We start from the raw sequence: 18,353 nt of genomic DNA, 5'->3' as shown, positions 1-18,353 counted from the left end.
TGCCATTTCCTTCTCCAGGGGATCTTCCCGACCAAGGGATCAAACCTGGGTCTCTTGCACCTCAGGCAGATTCTTTACCTACTGAGCTACTAGGGAAGCCCTCTTAGTCATTATTTGTATAAAATATGTTGGCTGGAGGGAACAGCTCCAATGGCCCAGAGTGGGTGACCAGTGCTACCTCTGAGGCATATGTGTTAGAGAAGTTGATTCGGGGCCAAACATCACCATACCCAACACACTCATACGCGGAGCTCCTGATGAAATGGGTGAACGGACATCTCCTGGAGCCAGCATCCTGACACCGTCCACAGCTGCATCCCGTGGGAGGGGATGACTGGAGCCATGAGGGCCGCCAGGATCACTTCCTCAAGAGCTCTTTCTCCACCGCTTTCTCCCAACCTAACATACCACCATCTGCTATTCTTGAACGGAACAACTATTTGGGGGCCCTTCTAAGAGGACTTATTCTTGGGCTTTCTTTGTGGCTCACGTGGTGAACAATCCGCCTGCAATGTGGGAGACCTGGGTTCAGTCCCTGGGTTGGGAAGATCCCCTGGAGAAAGACTACCCTCTCCAGTATTCTGGCCTGGAGAATTCCATGGACTAGTCCATGGGGTCACAAAGAGTCAGACAGGATGGAGCCACTTTGACTTTTACTTTCTAAGGGGCCCTACCAATTGATATCTTGTAAGTACTGGTGAAAGGAAAGAAGGAAAGTGAAGTTGCTCAGTGGGTCTGACTCTTTGTGACCCCATGGACTATAGCCCCTTCTGTCCAGGGGATTTCCCAGGCAAGAATACTGTTGTGGGTTGCCATTTCTTCCTCCAGGGGATCTTCCAGAGCGAGTGCTAATTAACCCGCTTTGTATTTAATAGTAACCTCTGGAGGGCAGTCTTCCTCCACTGCAGGGTCTAGCTCTCCTGCCCAAAGGTCAAGCACGGACAAGGTCGGATGGACAGAGGTGGGTGGGTGGGGGTGGGGGTGCCTTCTGGCAGCAGGAACACCCTTCCTTTGGAGAGAAGGGAGGCTGGAGGCCCAGGTAGGCCCTGAATGTGGGGTGAAACTCAGGCCAGAGAGACGAAGGGCTGCCGTGCGTGGTGATGACGGACAGATCAGGCACAGCTTGCCTGGGAGAATATTGGCTCTGCATCCTATGAGTCCCATGACCTCGAGCAAAGCTCCTACCTCATTTTCTCATATGAGACTTGGAGTAATAGTCTCCTCTTCAAAGAGCTGTTGTGAATAATAATGAGCTAATACATGGAAAGTTCTTTGAAGTTATCATTATTGTTATTTAAGCTCTACACAGGAAGGTAAAGTTTCTCGTATTATGTACTAGCCAGGATGTACTGGGGTGTATGCATGGGCTTGGCGGGCACGTGGTATGTGATGTGTGTGGCGTGTGTGCCCGTGTGCTGTGTTCTTTTCTTTCTATTCTTTTCCATTGCAGGTTATTACAAGATATTGAATATAGTTCCCTGTGCTATACAGTAAATCCTTGCTGCATATCTGTTTCATACACAGAGTGTGTATCAGTTAATCCCATACTCTGAATTCATCCCTCCCCGCCCCCCTTCACCTTTGCAGAATCACAACCACAGAGTCAGCCTCTGAGGTCAGGATCAGGAAAATACGGCACTCTTCTGACACAGGCCAGTCCTCCAGCTCGTCCTGGTCACCGGGCAGGGCACAGTCCAGGTGTCAGCTACCCAGGAAGCCTTGGCAGACTCCCAGCTGGACTGGGGGCCCCTCTTCTGCCTTCTCCCAGCTCCCTCTTTTTGCACTGGCCACATAGTAGTTTTAAATGCATATATTTTTTAAAATGATTTATGATCTGAAATTATAAATTGAGGGTTAATTTAATATTATTGGTTTCATTCTCTGCCTCCCCAACTTGCAGTAAGCTCCTAGACAGGCAGACTCTGTGTCCAGTTCCACTTGGTCTTCCGGGTGCTCAGCTGAGGACCTGGCAAAGAGTAAACTGTGCACTTGTTTGTATTCCTGCTGAATGAATAAATTGAATTTTAGCATCCTGGACTCTGAAAATTCATCGGAAAGCCCATCCAGGCCATGTTGCCCACATTCTGTCTAACGTGGAAATTCAGATGTAGCCCTAGATGGAGGGATTACCGCTGGGCAATCTCAGGACCAGCCACGCCTTCTTTTCGGGATGAGAGGCTTGGCCTTTGCCCCTGCTGTGGCCCCTGCTAGGATTCCAGGGTTTTATGGGGGAGCTGGAAGATGCAGGCAGCTGAATCAAGCATTTGGCACTTGGAAGGGCAAGCAGTTTTGGTTCCTGGGTCAGCTCCATGGACAGGGGATACAGGTGGGAGAGGGCGGGCTGCAGACAGGAGCTGAGGGTCCTCACCAGGTCAGGGGCCCTGCACTAGGGACCAAGCAACAATAACATGTGACCTCGAGGACTGGAGGGTCCAGGCCACAGACTGGCCTTGGTAGATCGGGGGTGCCATGGCTGCAGCGGTAGCTGGTCTGTTCTGAGCCTAGGGTGGCAGCTTTGGGGGCACAGGGACAGGGTGAGGGCATCTGTGAAGAAGCCTCAGTGCTTTTACAGTGGGTGTGGCATCGGGCTTCCTGGGGCTCCATGGGCTGAGCCAGCATCATCTCTGGACAGAATAGGAAGAGGTAGCAGACACTGATTCCTGGAGAGAGGACTTCCTTGGGGAGACAATTTCTTTTTTAAAAATATTTATTTGGCTGCTCCGGGTCTTAGTTGAAGCACACAGGACCTTCGATCTTCATTGCAGATTACGGGAGCTTTAGTTGTGGCATGTGGGATCTAGTTCCCTAACCATGGATCAAACCTGGGCCCCTGGGATTGAGAGTGTGGGGTTTTAACCACTGGACTGCCAGGGAAGTTCCGAGAGGATTTCTTTGTGAACGTGTGAGCACCTAGATCTCCCCTGCATAAGGCTTGGGTTGGTTTCAAGGGCTGAGAGTCTTATATTTGAAGGCAGGACCAGAGCCAGGGAAAGAATATGGAACGTTACTGGTGTGGCCCCGCTCTGCTCAGCTAGGATCGTGGGTCCATTGTCTGAGAAATAAGAGCCTGAGATGGGGTTTCTGGGTTAAGAAATTTACCAGGCAGGTGCTCTGAGTAGGGGAATGAGGGAAGCAGGGCAGGGTGGAGAAGGAGCTAAGCAAAGATGGGGACCCGCTGCTTTGTGATCCCACAGAGCTCTGGAGCGAGTGGTACCACAGAGTTGGCTGCTCCATTATTTGGTTATGAGGGCAACTCTGGGGCGTGGGGCATCCCCTCCTGGTCCAGTGCAATGACCAGGACAAAGGGGGCCGCTGTGACCAGTGAACAGTCAACACTCGGGAGCCAGCCCATAAAGGGGTCTGGGTGGGGCACCAACAGTTTCCCCTATAGTAGGTATCATGGACTTCCTCGCCCTGAAATCAACCTTCTTGTACCTTCCACTATCCATGGATTCTGCTTCCACTCTCTGGGCCCACAGGATGCGCCCACTTGGCCACCCCCTGATATGTGTGGGCAGGGTATTCAGACTCCGTCTGGGTACCTCCAAGCATCCTTGGAGCTGAGAGAGAGGCCAGCATCAGCACATGGACATGGCCAAAGGAACCCTGAGATCCAGATGCAGCGATGTGGGGTGGTGGTGGGGAGAGCAGGTGGGAGCGTCCACTTCAGCAGCAATAACCCAATAGCCTAGCACTCTTGTTATTTGGGACTGTGTGCGTGGATCCCAGTGATCCAGTAATGTTGCTTTCTCCAATGTATTAAGAGAAGCAAGAGTCGAATATTAAACTTCCTAAGTCATCTGTGTGTTACTGACAAGCTCCACACAGGAAATTGTAACCACATGAAATATTTATGCTTCACACTACAACGATGCTACTGACATGACAGCACATTGTTTTTGTTTGTTTGGCTGGGTTTTCTTTTTTTCTTTTTCCAAAGTGGATTACAAGATGCCCTCCAGTGAGGAAACAGCTCAGAGAAATTGTGCCTTATCCCAGGAGTTGTCATCTGGGTGAAGCAGGGTTATGTGATTGGAGAATGAGGGGCCAAACCCATGGGTCACGGGCCTGGTTTGGGCTGCCTGCACCTACCCCTCATCTCAAAATAGCTGTGTCATGAGGCCCAAGAGCTACAGTTTCCCCATAGCTCCTCCACACCAGGCAATGGTGATTTTTCCAGAAACGGTTAAAATAGTCACATAATTATTACTTTATTTTGAGGTTATCACCCCTAACATCTGTTGGGAAAACCAGTTAAGAGTTCCCTGACGAGATGCTTGTTATACTCGGGTTTAGAGGAGTCCCTCTGCCCACCCTCGGCTCCTGCTGCCCTGAACTCACCTCTCACCTCCACCAGACCGGAAACTTCCGGAGGACAGAAGCTCCATCGGGGGCAAGGGAGTGGTCGGGAGGGGCTCACTGTGGTCACCTGCCGATGGGAGCTCCCTTTGTGGCCAGCACACAAGGCCAGAGCACCTTGAATCATCATGGGAACCTACTTGCTGGTACCATCATCACCTCACTTCTACAGATGGCAAGACTGAAGCCATCGAGGCTCTGCTGCCCATAGAGACCCTCGGGGATGGGGAAAGGGTAGGTGGGACTTTGCCCTCAACCTAACTGACACCAGGGGCTCTGTCCTGGTGAATCCCACCACCAAGGACCACTGCAGAGGGCCTGCCCTTGGCTTACCAAGTGTAAAGAGAGACAGGCTTGTTTCCAACTTTTCATCAGTTTTATTATAAAGAAATTCGAGAGAAGCACTGGGCACCAAGACAGACATTTGCAGGGTCAGAAAACAGCTGCAAACATTAAGAACCCAAACCCAAACCAGACCCCCAAAGCACACACACTTTATGATAGAAACTGCAATTTTGTTCTCGATTGTTCCTGGTAAACAGACAGAAGTCCTTGCTGGCTGTTTTAAAGAGATGAATGTATGATTTAAAAAAAAAAAAAAGCGCAATGTCTCTGAGTGTGGCTATAAATTGTCCAGTTCCTGCTGTACAGAGGGTGAAATGGTTTGGCAGCCTCTTTTGTGCACGTCTCCCTTAAGATAAAACTTAAAAAAAAATGTGCTAAGGGTCATATAAAATGCCTTTTTTTTTTTTTTTTTTTACCTTTAAGGAATCTACTTTCCGCCCCACCCCATCCCAACAAAATAATCTTACAGGTGTCTTCAGCACAGCTTCTAAAACACGTAGTCAACTAATACTTACATGGAGCCAACAGTTTATAAGTGTCATAATGTCTTGTTCACACTGTAAAACCGGATTTGCACGTCTGGCGCTGAGCCGATCCCGCCCGGCGCATCTGGGGGTGGCTTCCTGCGACAGGGCCACCGGTCCAGGGGCAGCTCCGGCGACCGTGGGCTCTGGCGCCAGACGACCAGACGGAGGGGACGGCGGCAGGCGAGGCGCGGGGTCCACAGGAACCCTGGAGCAAGCGGTCAGGGGGCGGGAGGTTCCAGCAGGTTCTTTGGGCTGGCGTTGGGCGGCGGGCGGCCTCTGCAGAGTCTGCCGGGAGGTGAGGAAGAGCCTCAGCCCTGGGCCCGGGCGTCTCACTGCGCTCTGCGCCGGCGCCCTGCTTCCTGCCGAGGCCTCTTTTCTGCTGTCAGCCCTTCAGGCTCTGAGCAGCGCCCTTCCAGCAAGCCTCAGGAAGGACAGGGAGACGGGCTTAGGTGAGGTAGAGCGATTTATCCCTGGGGAGCAGGCTGGGGAGAAAGGAGGGGCTGTCAGAGCTGATGTGACCCCCATCCCCGTCCAGGCGTCCCCTGGTCCTCACGGGGCTGGACACGGAGCCCGAGTGCATGGGGACAACTGCTCACTGGCCTTTCATCCCCTCCCCGGACTCGATGGCCCCTCGGAGGATGCGTGAAGGTCTGGGCCGGTCCCTCTTGACTATCCACCGCGGGCGTCGCAAAGGGGTGTGTGTGTGTGTGTGTGTGGCGGTGGAGGGCTCTGTGTGTGTGTGTGGCGGAGGGATGGGTGTGTGTGTGCACATGCACGCGTGGAACCAACACCCCTCCTCTGTGTGTGTGTGTGGCGGCGGAGGGGTGTGTGTGTGTGTGTGTGGGCGCATTGGCGGAGAGGTGTGTGTGTGCGTGCGTGCGGGGAACCAAACACCCTTCCTGGAATCCTGGTGGGAGACCACCCGGTCCTCAGCGCTGAGGATACAAAAAGCTAGAACTGTTTAAGGTTGGGACCAAACCTCCCTGCTTACACTACAGGAGCTCTGGTTCAATCCCTGGTTGGGGAACACAGAATTCTGCATGCCACGTGGTGCGGCCAAAAAATAATAAAAAATTATTTTGTTTTAAAAAATGGGACCAAATCTGTGCTGTGATTGGAGCCCAGAGCTCCCTGAGATCAGGCCAAAGCCAGAGAGAATAGCACTGAAGCATCTATATCACCATATGGGAAACAGATGACCAGTGCAAGTTGGATGCATGAAGCAGGACACCCAAATCCGGTGCTCTGGGACAACCCAGAGGAATGTGGGGGGGCGGTTCAGGATTGGGGGGACACATGTGTATCTGTGGCCGATTGATCTTGATGGTAAAAACCATCACAATATTGTGAAGTAATTATTCTCCAATTAAAATAAATAAATTAAAAAATTTAAAAGCCAGTCTCTGGCTGAGGCCATGTCCTTGCTAGGCTCCTCTCTGCCCCAGCCGCTGCCCTACCCCCACTACTGGTACAGGTTCTCCCTGAACAAATATACATCATCAAGGGCACCCAAATTCCTGCTTCAGGCTCTGCTCCTAGGGAAGCTGACCAAAGACAGTCGCTCTGGCCATGAATGTCACAAGGAAGCACTTGTTGAAAAAGAAAACAGGGTGGAGGCATCCCTGGTGGTCCAGTGGTGAAGAATCGCCTGGCGGTTCGATCCCTGCTCCTGGAAGATTCCACGAGGCATGGGGCAACTAAGCTCTTGCGCCACAACTACTGAGCCCGAGCTCTAGAGCGGTGAGCCCCAACAAAGACCCAGTGCAGCCAAAAAGAAAGAAATCTGCCCGTGGAATCCTCCAGGCAGGAATAACTAGAGCGGGGTGGCCATGCCCTTCTTCAGGGGATTTTCCTGACCCAGGGTCAAATCTGGGTCTCCTGCACTGCAGGCAGATTCTTTACCAGCTGAACCACCCGGGAAGACTAAATTAATAAATAAATCTTTAAAAAGAAAAAAAAAAAGGAAAAGAAAAATAACAGGATGGAAGGAAAAACAGCAAGAGCGAAGGCGGGCCTCAGTGTCCCCCGCAGGCCTGGCCCCAGACAGCTGAGTCCCTATGGGTCTTTGCTTTGTTGCACTTCCTCTCCTGAAGACGCCGGGCACCTGGTGCCCACGAGGCCCTCCTGCAGGGTGACAGTGATCTGCAGCGTCCCCCTTGCCCTTTCCACCGTCCCCCCATCCTCATGCTACTCGCATCAGCAGCGCCCACCGTGGGCAGGGGGGGCCCACCTGCAGGTGCTGACGCCACACTCGGTGCTGGGGTAACTGCTGTCCCAGTCTCCGCTGCTTGTGGGGTTGGACGGGCCAGGGGAGCGGGATCCGGAACCGCTGGGGAAGTCAGAGATGTGGGGGAAGTCCTGCCGAGGGGGAGGAGGAGGCGGTGAGCAAAGGAGAGCCAAAGGGGCGCATCTCAGGCAGCAAGGAGGGGAGGGGGCTGTTTGCAGAGACACTTCCCCGGCTTATAAGAAATTTCTGCTCTGCCCCTCTGCCTGGACCACTTCTTTCTTTTCCCTGGTAGAGCACCTTCTGGAAAATCCAGCCCTAGTCTTAGCTGCAAGGGTAGGGTGCTGGTGGTGAAGGACTTTCCTTCACTGGACCTCAGTTTCCCACTCTGTAAAATGGACTTACTGGGCCGAGTGACCTCCCAGGGTCAAGGCTTTGTAATCCCCAGTGTCCATGGAGCACTTAGCAGGGGTCAGGCTTCAAAGGCTTTGGGGAGGGCCAGCAGCTAAGGCTCACTGGCCTCAGCCTCTCCGACCAGAGAGCAGGAATGGACAGAAGCTGTGGGAGGAGGGCCTGGGATGCCCTAGGAATCTGAAGAATCTTCCTGGCACCTTGCCAGCTATTCTCTGCAGCCAGTGCATCTCAGGTGAGGTGTACTCATCCCATTTCACAGATGTGGTCACTGAGGCTCAGAGGGGTAAAGTGCCAAGGCTGAGGTTTCACAGGCCGAGAGTGGCAGGGCCAGTATTTGGAATCCCAAGCTGCCTCCCCTTTCCGCAAGGGGGTCCCCCAGCGGCACATTCTCACTGGGTCCTGCTTACCTGTGGCCCTGGAGGTGAAGGGCTCACGGCCAGCTGCACCTGGAGTGCCATGGGCGCGGGCAGGACGGGAGGCTGGGGGGCGGGGGACATGCTGACGGGTGGGCTGAGGAGGGTACCCTGGGCGTGGGGTGGCAGCGGCAGCTGCTGGTGCAGGGGTGTGCTGAGAGGGAAGGAGGGGGGCGGCGGCGGGGAGGCGCTGAGGCCGGGCAGCAGGGACTTGGAGCCCAGTGTCCGCGCGAGGCTGGCGGGGGAGGCCCCGCTGCGGAAGGCCTGCAGGTCGGAAGGGGTCAGGAAGGAGGCCAGGCCCGGCATGGCGTACATGGGCTGCTTAGGGGGGAGCATCTTGGCCGGCGGGTTCGCCTGAGCGCTCTTGGTCTCACCCTGGTCAGGCGAGCTCTGGAAGGAAACAGACACCAATCTGGATAAGCCGGAACCAACGTGGATAAGCCTGAACTTGGGCCACGAAACCCACGTGGTTTTGTAACCGACTGGCTGGCTCTCGGGTCCCTCAGGGGAGAGAAGGGGACTCACCAGAGATCACTCAGGACCCACCACCCTTGGCTTTGACCATCCAACCACCCCGTATTTTAATCCCTGGAGGTTCCCGTGCCCGTGGGCGAATCCATGCTTTTCAGCCTGGCCTGAGGCACGAGCATCGCCCAGCTGGGTTATCCTCTCCGTGGGCTTCTCCCAGCCTCTGTGCCTTTGCATGGGCTGTTCCCTTGATTTGGGACACCCTCTTTGCTTGACCCTTTCTGGCCCAATTCAGAAACCACGTCCTCTGCAGCAGCTGCCAGACCACCTCCCTCCCCAGCTTGGACCACGCAACCACCACCATGCTGAGCCTCCTGTGATGCTGGTGTCGACAGAGAAGGCTGAGCGTAGGACAGGAGAAAAGGCCAGTTTTGAAGACAGGCAAAACTGGGTTTGAATCCTAGTAGAGCCATTTAACAGACTGGATACTTCCAGGCAAGTTGCTTAACTCCTCTGTGTACTGGGTTCTTGTTGGAAGAATCATGTGAAATGAGATGCGTGTAAAGTACGCAGCATGAGCTGGCACACAGGAGGTGCCCTGGAGAAGGGACCGCGTGCCTGTGTGCTAAGTTGTTCAGTTGTTTCCGACTCTGTGCAACTCTATGGACTATAGCCCTCCAGGCTACTCTGTCCATGGGGGTCCTCCAGACAAGAATACTGGGGTGGGTTGCCGTGCCCTCCTCCAGGGGATCTTCCCCACCCAGGGACTGAACCCAGGTCTCTTCTGTCTCCTGCATTGGCAGGTGGGTTCTTTACCACTAGTGCCACCTGGGGAGCCCAGAGAAGGGGCCACATTGGTCTTAGACATCCCTTTCAAGACCTGTGCTGTTGAGTGTTCCCATGGACTTTGGTTCTTGCTCTATCCCTCAAGGACTGGGCTTAGGGATCCCAGCTGTTACCTTGGAAACAAGGCTGGCCCTGTAGGCTGCCAGAGCCTTCAGATACTCCTTCTTCGCTGCTTCAGTCTTCCTCTTGTAGGCCTGAAAGATCCAAGATGGGTGATATCGGGGAGAGGTCAGGTGGTCAGCCTGAGCTCACAGGGCTGGTAAGTGGCGCTGACCTCTAAGCTGGATCTGCTTCTATCCCCGCTGCAGGCCCTTGAGGGGAAGCCATGGGCTTATGGCCAGTGGGTAGGAAAGCTGTGACCTGGACCCCAGACTTTCAGAGTTGGAGGCACATGACGGATGGAGATGCTTGTTCCCGTTTTACAGATGAGGCAGCAGAGGTCCAGTTTCCTCCCCCACTTAACCAAGTCGCTAGTGAATGCAGCTACAGAACAGTCAAATGGGACAAGCCCTACCTCCCCAGTTTACAGATGGGCAAACTGAGCCCGGTAGAGTCCTCAGCAGAGGCTAGGCAAAGGCTGGGCCTGGTTCCAGACCTCCCAAGTCTGACTACAGAGCCTTGGGGATGGCCTGGAGAGGGATGGGGGCTCACCTGCTTCTGCTCCTCTCCCAAGCTGTCCCACATGGAGGCCACGATTTTGGACACATCCCCGAAGGTCGCGCTGGGGTTCTGTCCCTTGATGGCGGCCTGAGTGTCTCTGAAGAAGAGTGCGTAGGCTGACACGGGTTTCTGCGGCTCATTGGGGTCCTTCTTCTTCTTCTTCTTTGGGTTCTTGGCCTTTTTGCCAGGATCAGTTGAAGGTCTCTTTTCTCCCGACATCTGCCCGGGTGAGGGGAGTTAGAAAACCAGAGAAGCCCAGGACCTCCAGCTAACCAACCCAGCTTAGGCCGAGCTGGACCTTCCTTGGCTTTTCCCAGCTTGCCCAGCCCTGTCCACACATCAGCAATGCCCTGGCTACCCCCTGGGCTTGAATACACACACACACACACACACACACACACACACACACACAAATAACACACGAGCGAGCGCACACACATGCCCTGGATACGAGCCCTGGGTTTTTCATTCAGAATGATGGTAAAGTTCATTCAAAAAAACACAAGAGAAAGAAACAAGTTACTGCCCTATAGAGCAATAAAACTATCACCTCGGGGCCTTTAGTCTTTTCTGCTGCACAGAAGTCATTTGTGTCTCTACAGGGAAAAATTAATTTGTCTTGTAATCAGACAAAAATTGCTCACCTCTTCATCATTTCCCCCCTGCCCCAAGTTAACATCTTCCTTTACAGAATGCAAAAGAGCTCCCATCAATAATGAGGGAGGAATCAAAAGGAAGGTATAATCTCCCAGAGAATCATCAGATAATTCTTGAGCCTGTTCGATGAGGCTGTGATATGCTATTGAAAGACTGTGCAGTTATCTGTTTTGGGACTATTTCCAAGTTTTGGATATATATATATTTTCTTAACACCTCCCCCCTCTTGTGATCACAGATAATCCCCAAAGATTACCCTTGATTGAATAAGACTGGTCTCTTTCACCACATTTCAGCTATGCAACTTGGGGCAGATGGCTTAGTCCGCCTGACCCTCTTTGAAGTTGTTGGATGGGAGTGAGGTTAATGTAACTGTCACCAGGGTGACCTCACCCTGGATACCTGGCCTCTAGTGCAGTCAGACTCCAGGACCTCAGTACTCTGGGCACCTGGCTTCCAGGATGGAGGGGGTGGGCATGTCCCCCACCGACTAGGACTCCCAGGCCACCCAAGGACCAGGGATTTTGGCCAAAGGCCGTGGATCCTGCCATGAAGACTGTGGCTCTAATGCTCCAAGAAAATGAAGGTAATATCATAAACTGATAAGGAAACCACGGGCCGGACTCAGGTCTGCGGGTCTGAGGGACAGTGAGGGGCAGTCTGTGACCACATCAGTCCTGTTCTTAAGTGTTTCTCTGCGATCACCCACCTCTCCAAGCCTCAGTTCTGTCTGCCAAGCAGATGGGGCGTTGAGGGTGGTTTAGAGTACGTATGCTGGAGCCAGACTACAATCACCTTGGTTTAAATCCTGGTTCTGTGACACCTGATGAGTCACTTAACCCCTCTGTGCCTTAATTTCCCCATGTGCCAATCAGAGAAAATAAAGGCACCTACCACATAGGGTTGTGATAAAGATTATATGGATTAATACCTGTCATGTCCTTAGAATAGTATCTGCCCCATGAAAGTGTTTTAGAAGGGTTTATTAAATAAAATTAAATTAAATTAAAAGCACCTCCTTCCTGGACTACAGTGGTGACCAAGTTACCCTGAGGATGAAGCTGGACCAGGATCCAGAGGCGCCCACCCCAGCCAGGAGGTCAGGGTCACTGATGGATGCCATGATTACTGCCCCAGGCCTCTTCAGGGACACCACGTGGAAAGAGGTGAGAGGCCCTTATGAAAAAGAAAGGCAGGCAGGCAGGCATTGTAGGAGCAAGTCTTGATTTTACCAGCGGCTCACTGGGAGATTCCGGGCAAGCACAAGCATCCTTGGCCTTTCTAGGTCTCTCTTTTCTGCTCCAGTACAACAAGAAGCTCCTTGACTGGGAGGGAGGCTTGGGGTCGGTGCAAAGAAAGGACAGGAGCTGGACGGGCAGTGACCTCTCATTCCCTGGCATGTTCTTGAAGACGCAGGACAACCCCTGGTTCCAGGGATATGCGGGGGTCATGTCCCCAGTGGGGGGTTGTTTTTAGTGCTCCCTCCCACAGTGACGCCCAGAGGTGCCCTCTGCTGGATCACACATCTCTGTGATCCTCCTGAAAGGTCAGAATGGCCACAAGATGTGGCCTTGAGGATCTTGCCAATGCCATCAATGCCACCGAAATGACCCACTGGCCATTGAGGAATAAGACATCATCATGTTTTTCCAGAATTTTCCTTGTTTTCCAACAAAGGGGACAGTTACACTCTTATAGTCTTTTCTAGAGGTAGGTGATGCCCATTTCCTCACAGGGCCTGTCCCCTGCTGACAGGAAGGCATTCTAAGGCATCTGAAGCCTTTGCATCTCCATCCCCACTTACCTTGAAATGCGCCTCCGACTCCTCCTCCTGAGTTGAACTGGAGGGAGAGGGGGTCGCTGACTTGCTCCCTGGGGGTGACGGGGAGCTGTGGGCGATGCCGCTCCGGATGCCCATCTGAGAAATGAGCTGGGACTGGCTGAGGGCGCTCATGTGGCTGGCCAGCATCGCTGGGCGGCCCAGCAGGGGCCCTGGTCGGCCTGAGTCATAGGCAGCAACCTCCGAGTGGACCATCTCCTGGATCTAAGAGAGAAGGAGATCGCGTGCTGAGTTAGAAAGGGCCAGCACATCTGCGTTGTCAGACTCAAGAGGAGTCTGAGCTGTGGCTCAGCTGTCCGCTCTGAGCTGTGGCTTCCTCAGGGACCCCTGCACGATTCGGTGTACCCCTGGGGGGCGCCATTCTGCTGACAGTCACCCTGAACAGACGGTCAGCATCTCAGCCCTTGTGAGAAAGCCCGGGTCAGTTGTGAATAAGTCATTTGATGATATTGGGTCTTCCCTCCTGAAACACGGTATATCTTTGCATTTATTCCCTGTGCAGCATAACAGCAAAGAGCAGAGATACTGGAAGCCGCCTGCACTTTGAAATCTGGTTCCGCTTGTACGCTGGGTGACTTTACTTAAGTCACTTAACCTCTCTGTGCCTCAGTCTCTTCATCTGAAAAATGTGGATAATGATTAAACCTACCTTCTAGGGCTGTTAAGGATTAAATATGCCTGGCACACGGTAAGCCCTATATTGTATAAGGGTTTGTTAAATACAAAGAACAAATAAACCACTAAAGAAAGGTTGCACTTTCCCCTCACCACCATAGGTCAGTAGTTTTCTCACTATCTATTCCCCGGATATTTTCTAACTGGTTATTTTTGGAATATAAAGAAAACTACTGAGTTTTATATACAGGCACTTCCCATACTAATCATATTTAGAACAATGTGTATTTTTCACCTAAAAATTATACATGTATATAGATACATACACACTGTTCAGTGAAGATTACCAATTTGCATATCCTTATAATTATTTTTATATCCTTTAAATTTGTGGTCAAATTATAATTTCTAATATCTAGTATCTGTGTTTTCCTTTTACTTCTTATTAGAGAAGTTCATCAGTTTTCTATTTTATTTTGTGGGATTTCTTTTTTCCTCCTTAAAAGATTCAAATCTCAAATTTGTTTATCAGGTCTACTCTTTCTCTGCTTTCTAATTCTTTATTTTATCTTTATTTGCCTCTTTATAGTATCTTTATCTAATTCTTCTACATTTATTAGTCTCTTCTTCTGCTTTTGCAGATTGGTTGACTTCCCCCTCAATTCTGAGTAACATTGTCAATTCATTATTTTCATTCTCAATGTTTAGAAATACTCTTCATGCTATGAATTTCCCTCTGAACATGACTTTAGCTTTTCCCAGAGTTCATCTCATGAGATTTTCGTTATTGTTCTTTTTGATATACTTATTCCTAAATTTCATTTTTAATTTCTTCTCTCACGGAATCGATGTTTAATAAGACTTGAAATTTCTGAGGTTAAAATTTTTTTGTTGTTTCTTTCCTTTTTGCTAGTCATTTCTCATAACAAAAGTGATCAAAGAATATAATCTGTACTATTTGTACTTTTGAGAATTTATTCAGGTTTCCTTGGGGACCCAAACATGCTTGTTTTTAAACACTCTTTTTTTATTGTAGTAAAACATGCATAACATGAAACTTACATTTTAACTATTTTTAAGTCTACAGTTCAATGGCATCAAGTCCATTCACACAACCGCCACCACCATCCATCCACAGAACTCTCTTCATCTGGCAAAACTAAAGCTCGGTACCCCTTCAATACCCCTCCCCATTCCTGCTCATTCTGCCCCTGGTAACCACCATTCTACTTTCTGTCTCTATGAGCTTGACTATTCTAGGTACTTCACTTAAGTAGAATCATACAGTATTTGCCCTTTTGTGTCTGGCTTATTTCACTTAGAGGCTTCCCAGGTGGCTCAGTGGTAAAGAATCTGCCTGCCAAGCAGGAGACATGGGTTCGATCCCTGGGTCGGGAAGATTTCCTGGAGAAGAAAATAGCAATCCACTTCAGTATTCTTGCCTGGGAAATCCCACAGAGGAGCCTAGGGAGCTACAATCTATGGGGTCGCAAAGAGTCGGACACGACTTACCAACTAAACAACAGTATTCCACTTAGCATAATGTTCTTGAGGTTCATTCATGTTGTTCCATGTGTCAAAATTTCCTCCCTTTTAAAGACTAAATACTAATTCCCTTGTATGAATATACTGGACTTCCCAGGTGGCTCAGTGGGTAAAAAAATCCACCTGCAAGGTGGGAGGCACAGGAGACGCAGGTTCAATTCCTGGGTTGGGAAGATCCCCTCGAGGGGGCATGGCAACCCACTCCAGTATTCTTGCCTGGAGAAGCCCATGGACAGAGGAGCCTTGTGGGCTACAGTCCATAGGGTGGCAAAGAGTGGGACAAGACTGAAGTAACTGAGTACACACGCATGCATGAGTATGTTACATTTTGTTTATCCGTTCATTCATCATCCATTTGGGTTGTTTTCACTTTTTAGTTATTGTAAATGATGCTGCTATGGACACTGATACACATACTGAGTCCCTGCTTTCTTTTTTAAAATTTCTATTGGAGTATAGTTGCTTTACAGTGTTGTGTTAATTTCTGCTGTGCAGCAAACTGAAATCAGTTATACGTACACATGTGTACATATACCCGCTCTCTTTAAGATTCCCTTCCCACTGAGGTCACCACAGGGCACTGAGTAGGGTTCCCTGGGCTACACAGCAGGTCCTCACGAGCCATCTACTTCATACATAGTAGTGATATATGTCAATCCCAATCTCCAAATTCTTCCCACCCCCCAAATATGTTTAAATTTTGTGTACATTTCACAGTATTTGGAGCTGTGTTTGCAGATTAATATAGTGTAACATTTCTCCGTCCGGTCAGTTGCGATTATTTCGATTCCTTTGATTTGTTTAAAGTGCAGGTGAAAGTCGCTCAGTAGTGTCTGACTCTTTGCGACCCCATGGATTATACAGTCCATGGAATTCTCCAGGCCAGAATACTGGAGTGGGTAGCCTTTCCCTTCTCTAGGGGATCTTCCCAACCCAGGGATTGAACCCAGGTCTCCCGCATTGCAGGCAGATTCTTTACCAGTTGAGACACAAGAGAAGCCCAAGAATACTGGAGTGGGTAGCCTATCCCTTCTGCAGCGGATCTTCCCGACCCAGGAATCAAACCAGGGTCTCCTGTGTTGCAGGTGGATTCTTTACCAACTGAGCTGCCAGGGGAGCCCCTTGGTTTGTCTAAGTTGCCAGTAACATTTCTGCTTCCATCAAAATCTTTCTTTGAAGCTTTTGTTTGGGAATTTGATATTGGTTTTTACATTTTACAGTGTTGTTCAGCCACAGAAAAGGAAACTCTGCCTTCTGTGGCAGTGTGGACAGTCCGTGAGGGCATTACGCTGAGTGAGATGAGCGAGACAGAGACAGACAAAACCTTTGTGTTCTCACTCATACATGGCTGGCCCAGTTGGTAAAGACCCTGCCTGCCAATGCAGATAGACACAAGAGATGTGGGTTCACGCTCAGGGTCGGGAAGATCTCCTAGAGTAGAAAATGGCAACCCACTCCAGTATTCTTGTCTGAAAAATTCCATGGACAGAGGAACCTGGTGCGTTACAATCCATGGGGTCACAAAGAGTCAAACACCACTGAGAGACTAAGCATGCACACACACACACAAATAGTGAAATGGTGGTTGCCAGGGGGTTGGGGGAAATGGGTGAAGGTTTTCAAAGGTTACAATTTTCTAGCTATATAATGAATAAATTCTGGGGACCTCATGTACACTATGGTGATTATAATTAACAATACTTTATTATATAGTTAAAAGCTATTAAAAGACTAGATCCTAAAAGTTATCACCACACACACACATGCACACACACACACACTTATTGTGGTAATTATTTCACATTCCCTGGTGGCTCAGTTGGTAAAGAATCCGCCTGCAATGTGGAAGCCCTGGGTTCGATCCCTGGGTTGGGAAGATCCCCTGGAGAATGGAAAAGCTACCCACTCCAGTATTCTGGCCTGGAGAATTCCATGGGCTGTATAGTCCATGGGGTCGCAAAGAGTTGGACATGACTGAGTGGCTTTTACTTCACTTCACTTCATACACATGCATCAAATCATCATGCTGTATCCCTTAAACTTAAATATGTTAAATCTCAATAATATCTCAATAAAGCTGGAAAAAATTTTAAACACTTTTAAAAAAGAGCAGGCTTTAAAATTTATTCTCTAAGCACCCCTTATCCATTCCAACGTACACACTTTTCCTTCCATGAATTTTAAACAAGGGCCTGATATTATTTCTTCAAGGGCAAATTAGCAAGGGGCTCTGTGTTTAGCGCTTGTTGTTTCTTTCTTTCTTTTTTTTTTCCTTCCTGGCTGCCTGCTTTAGAATTCTTCAACCAGATATTCCTAACTCAGAAATTTAATAATATATAACCAACACTTGATAATGGCAGACTTTGGATTTTTGCAAATTTTCTAAGTCTGAAATGCTCCCGAAGTCATTCTAATTTGCACTGCCCTGTTTACTAGAGAAGTCAAACATCTTTTCGTTTGTTTCCTGGACACCTAGATTTCTGTTTATACTACTGGTGGGGGTGTAAACTAGTAAGATACACACTTTAGGAAGCAATCTGATGATATATATCCTATAATCTAGCAAACCTACCCCAAGATATTTACTATAAAGAACTTTCCCACATACACAAAAACATATATATACTGCAGGAAATTTTAAAGACTTTGAAATGGGCAAATGAATGCCCTTTCAATGGCATCCTAGGTGTCGGCTTAGGGTCATCTGTTTCTACAGGAATATATACTTTTGTCTTTGACTAAGCTATGGGCTTCCCAGGTTGAGCTAGAACCTGACTGCCAATGCAGGAGACATAAGAGAGGTGGGTTCGATCCCTGGGTGGGGAAGATCCCCTGGAGGAGGGCATGGCAACCCATTCCAGTATTCGTACCTGGAGAATCTCACAGACAAAGGACCCTGGCAGGCCACAGTCCATAGAGTTGCAGAGTCAGACACGGCTGAGTGACAGCATGCACACAGGTTATTTGCTGTTTCACAGATTTAGTTGTGATGCACAGGATCTTTAGTTCATATAAACTTCATGGTGGCATGTGGGATCTAGTTCCCTGACCAGGGATTGAACCCAGGCCCCCTTCATTGGGAGTGTGGAGTCTTAGCCACTAGGCCACCAGGAAAGTCCCCCTTTCCTTTTTTAAAAATATAAGGTGCTTTTATTTTATTTGGTTTTTGGCTACATGATGTGTGGGATCTTAGCTCACCGACCAGGAATCAAACCCGCACCCCCTGCGTTGGAAGTGTGGAGTCTTAACTACTGGACTACCAGCGAAGTCCCTATTTTACAACTTTGTAAGCTGTACGAAAATGATATTAGTGCAACTTATTTTTTATCATTAATTTTTTTAAGAAATTGTGGTAAAATACACATAGGATTCCCCAGTGGCTCAGCAGTAAAGAAACCATTTGCAATACAAGAGACCCGAATTCGATCCCTGGGTCGGGA

The 18,353-nt window shown here is 49.8% G+C and overlaps 1 protein-coding gene across 2 annotated transcripts in view; it reads right to left on the bottom strand.

The window, feature by feature from the left end:
* Positions 1–4,446: 4,446 nt before the first annotated feature.
* TOX2 (TOX high mobility group box family member 2) overlaps positions 4,447–18,353 on the bottom strand; it is a 150,467-nt gene continuing 136,560 nt past the window's right edge. Inside the window, exons 4-9 of one of the 2 annotated variants that reach the window (XM_061127317.1) lie at positions 12,718–12,957; positions 10,248–10,475; positions 9,710–9,790; positions 8,277–8,672; positions 7,462–7,589; positions 4,447–5,516 (exon numbers count right to left, since the gene is read on the bottom strand). In XM_061127317.1, the coding sequence (XP_060983300.1) occupies positions 5,450–5,516; positions 7,462–7,589; positions 8,277–8,672; positions 9,710–9,790; positions 10,248–10,475; positions 12,718–12,957 (1,140 nt within the window). In that variant the 3' untranslated portion in view covers positions 4,447–5,449. Of the gene's footprint in view, positions 5,714–7,461; positions 7,590–8,276; positions 8,673–9,709; positions 9,791–10,247; positions 10,476–12,717; positions 12,958–18,353 lie in introns of both variants that reach the window. The other variant, XM_061127319.1, reaches the window with a different exon arrangement.

This window comes from Dama dama, chromosome 23, assembly GCF_033118175.1.
Source record: "Dama dama isolate Ldn47 chromosome 23, ASM3311817v1, whole genome shotgun sequence".
NCBI classification, from domain to species: Eukaryota; Metazoa; Chordata; class Mammalia; order Artiodactyla; family Cervidae; genus Dama; species Dama dama.
The sequence above is the reverse complement of the archived record's forward strand: the minus strand, read 5'-3'. Positions and strand labels throughout refer to the sequence as shown.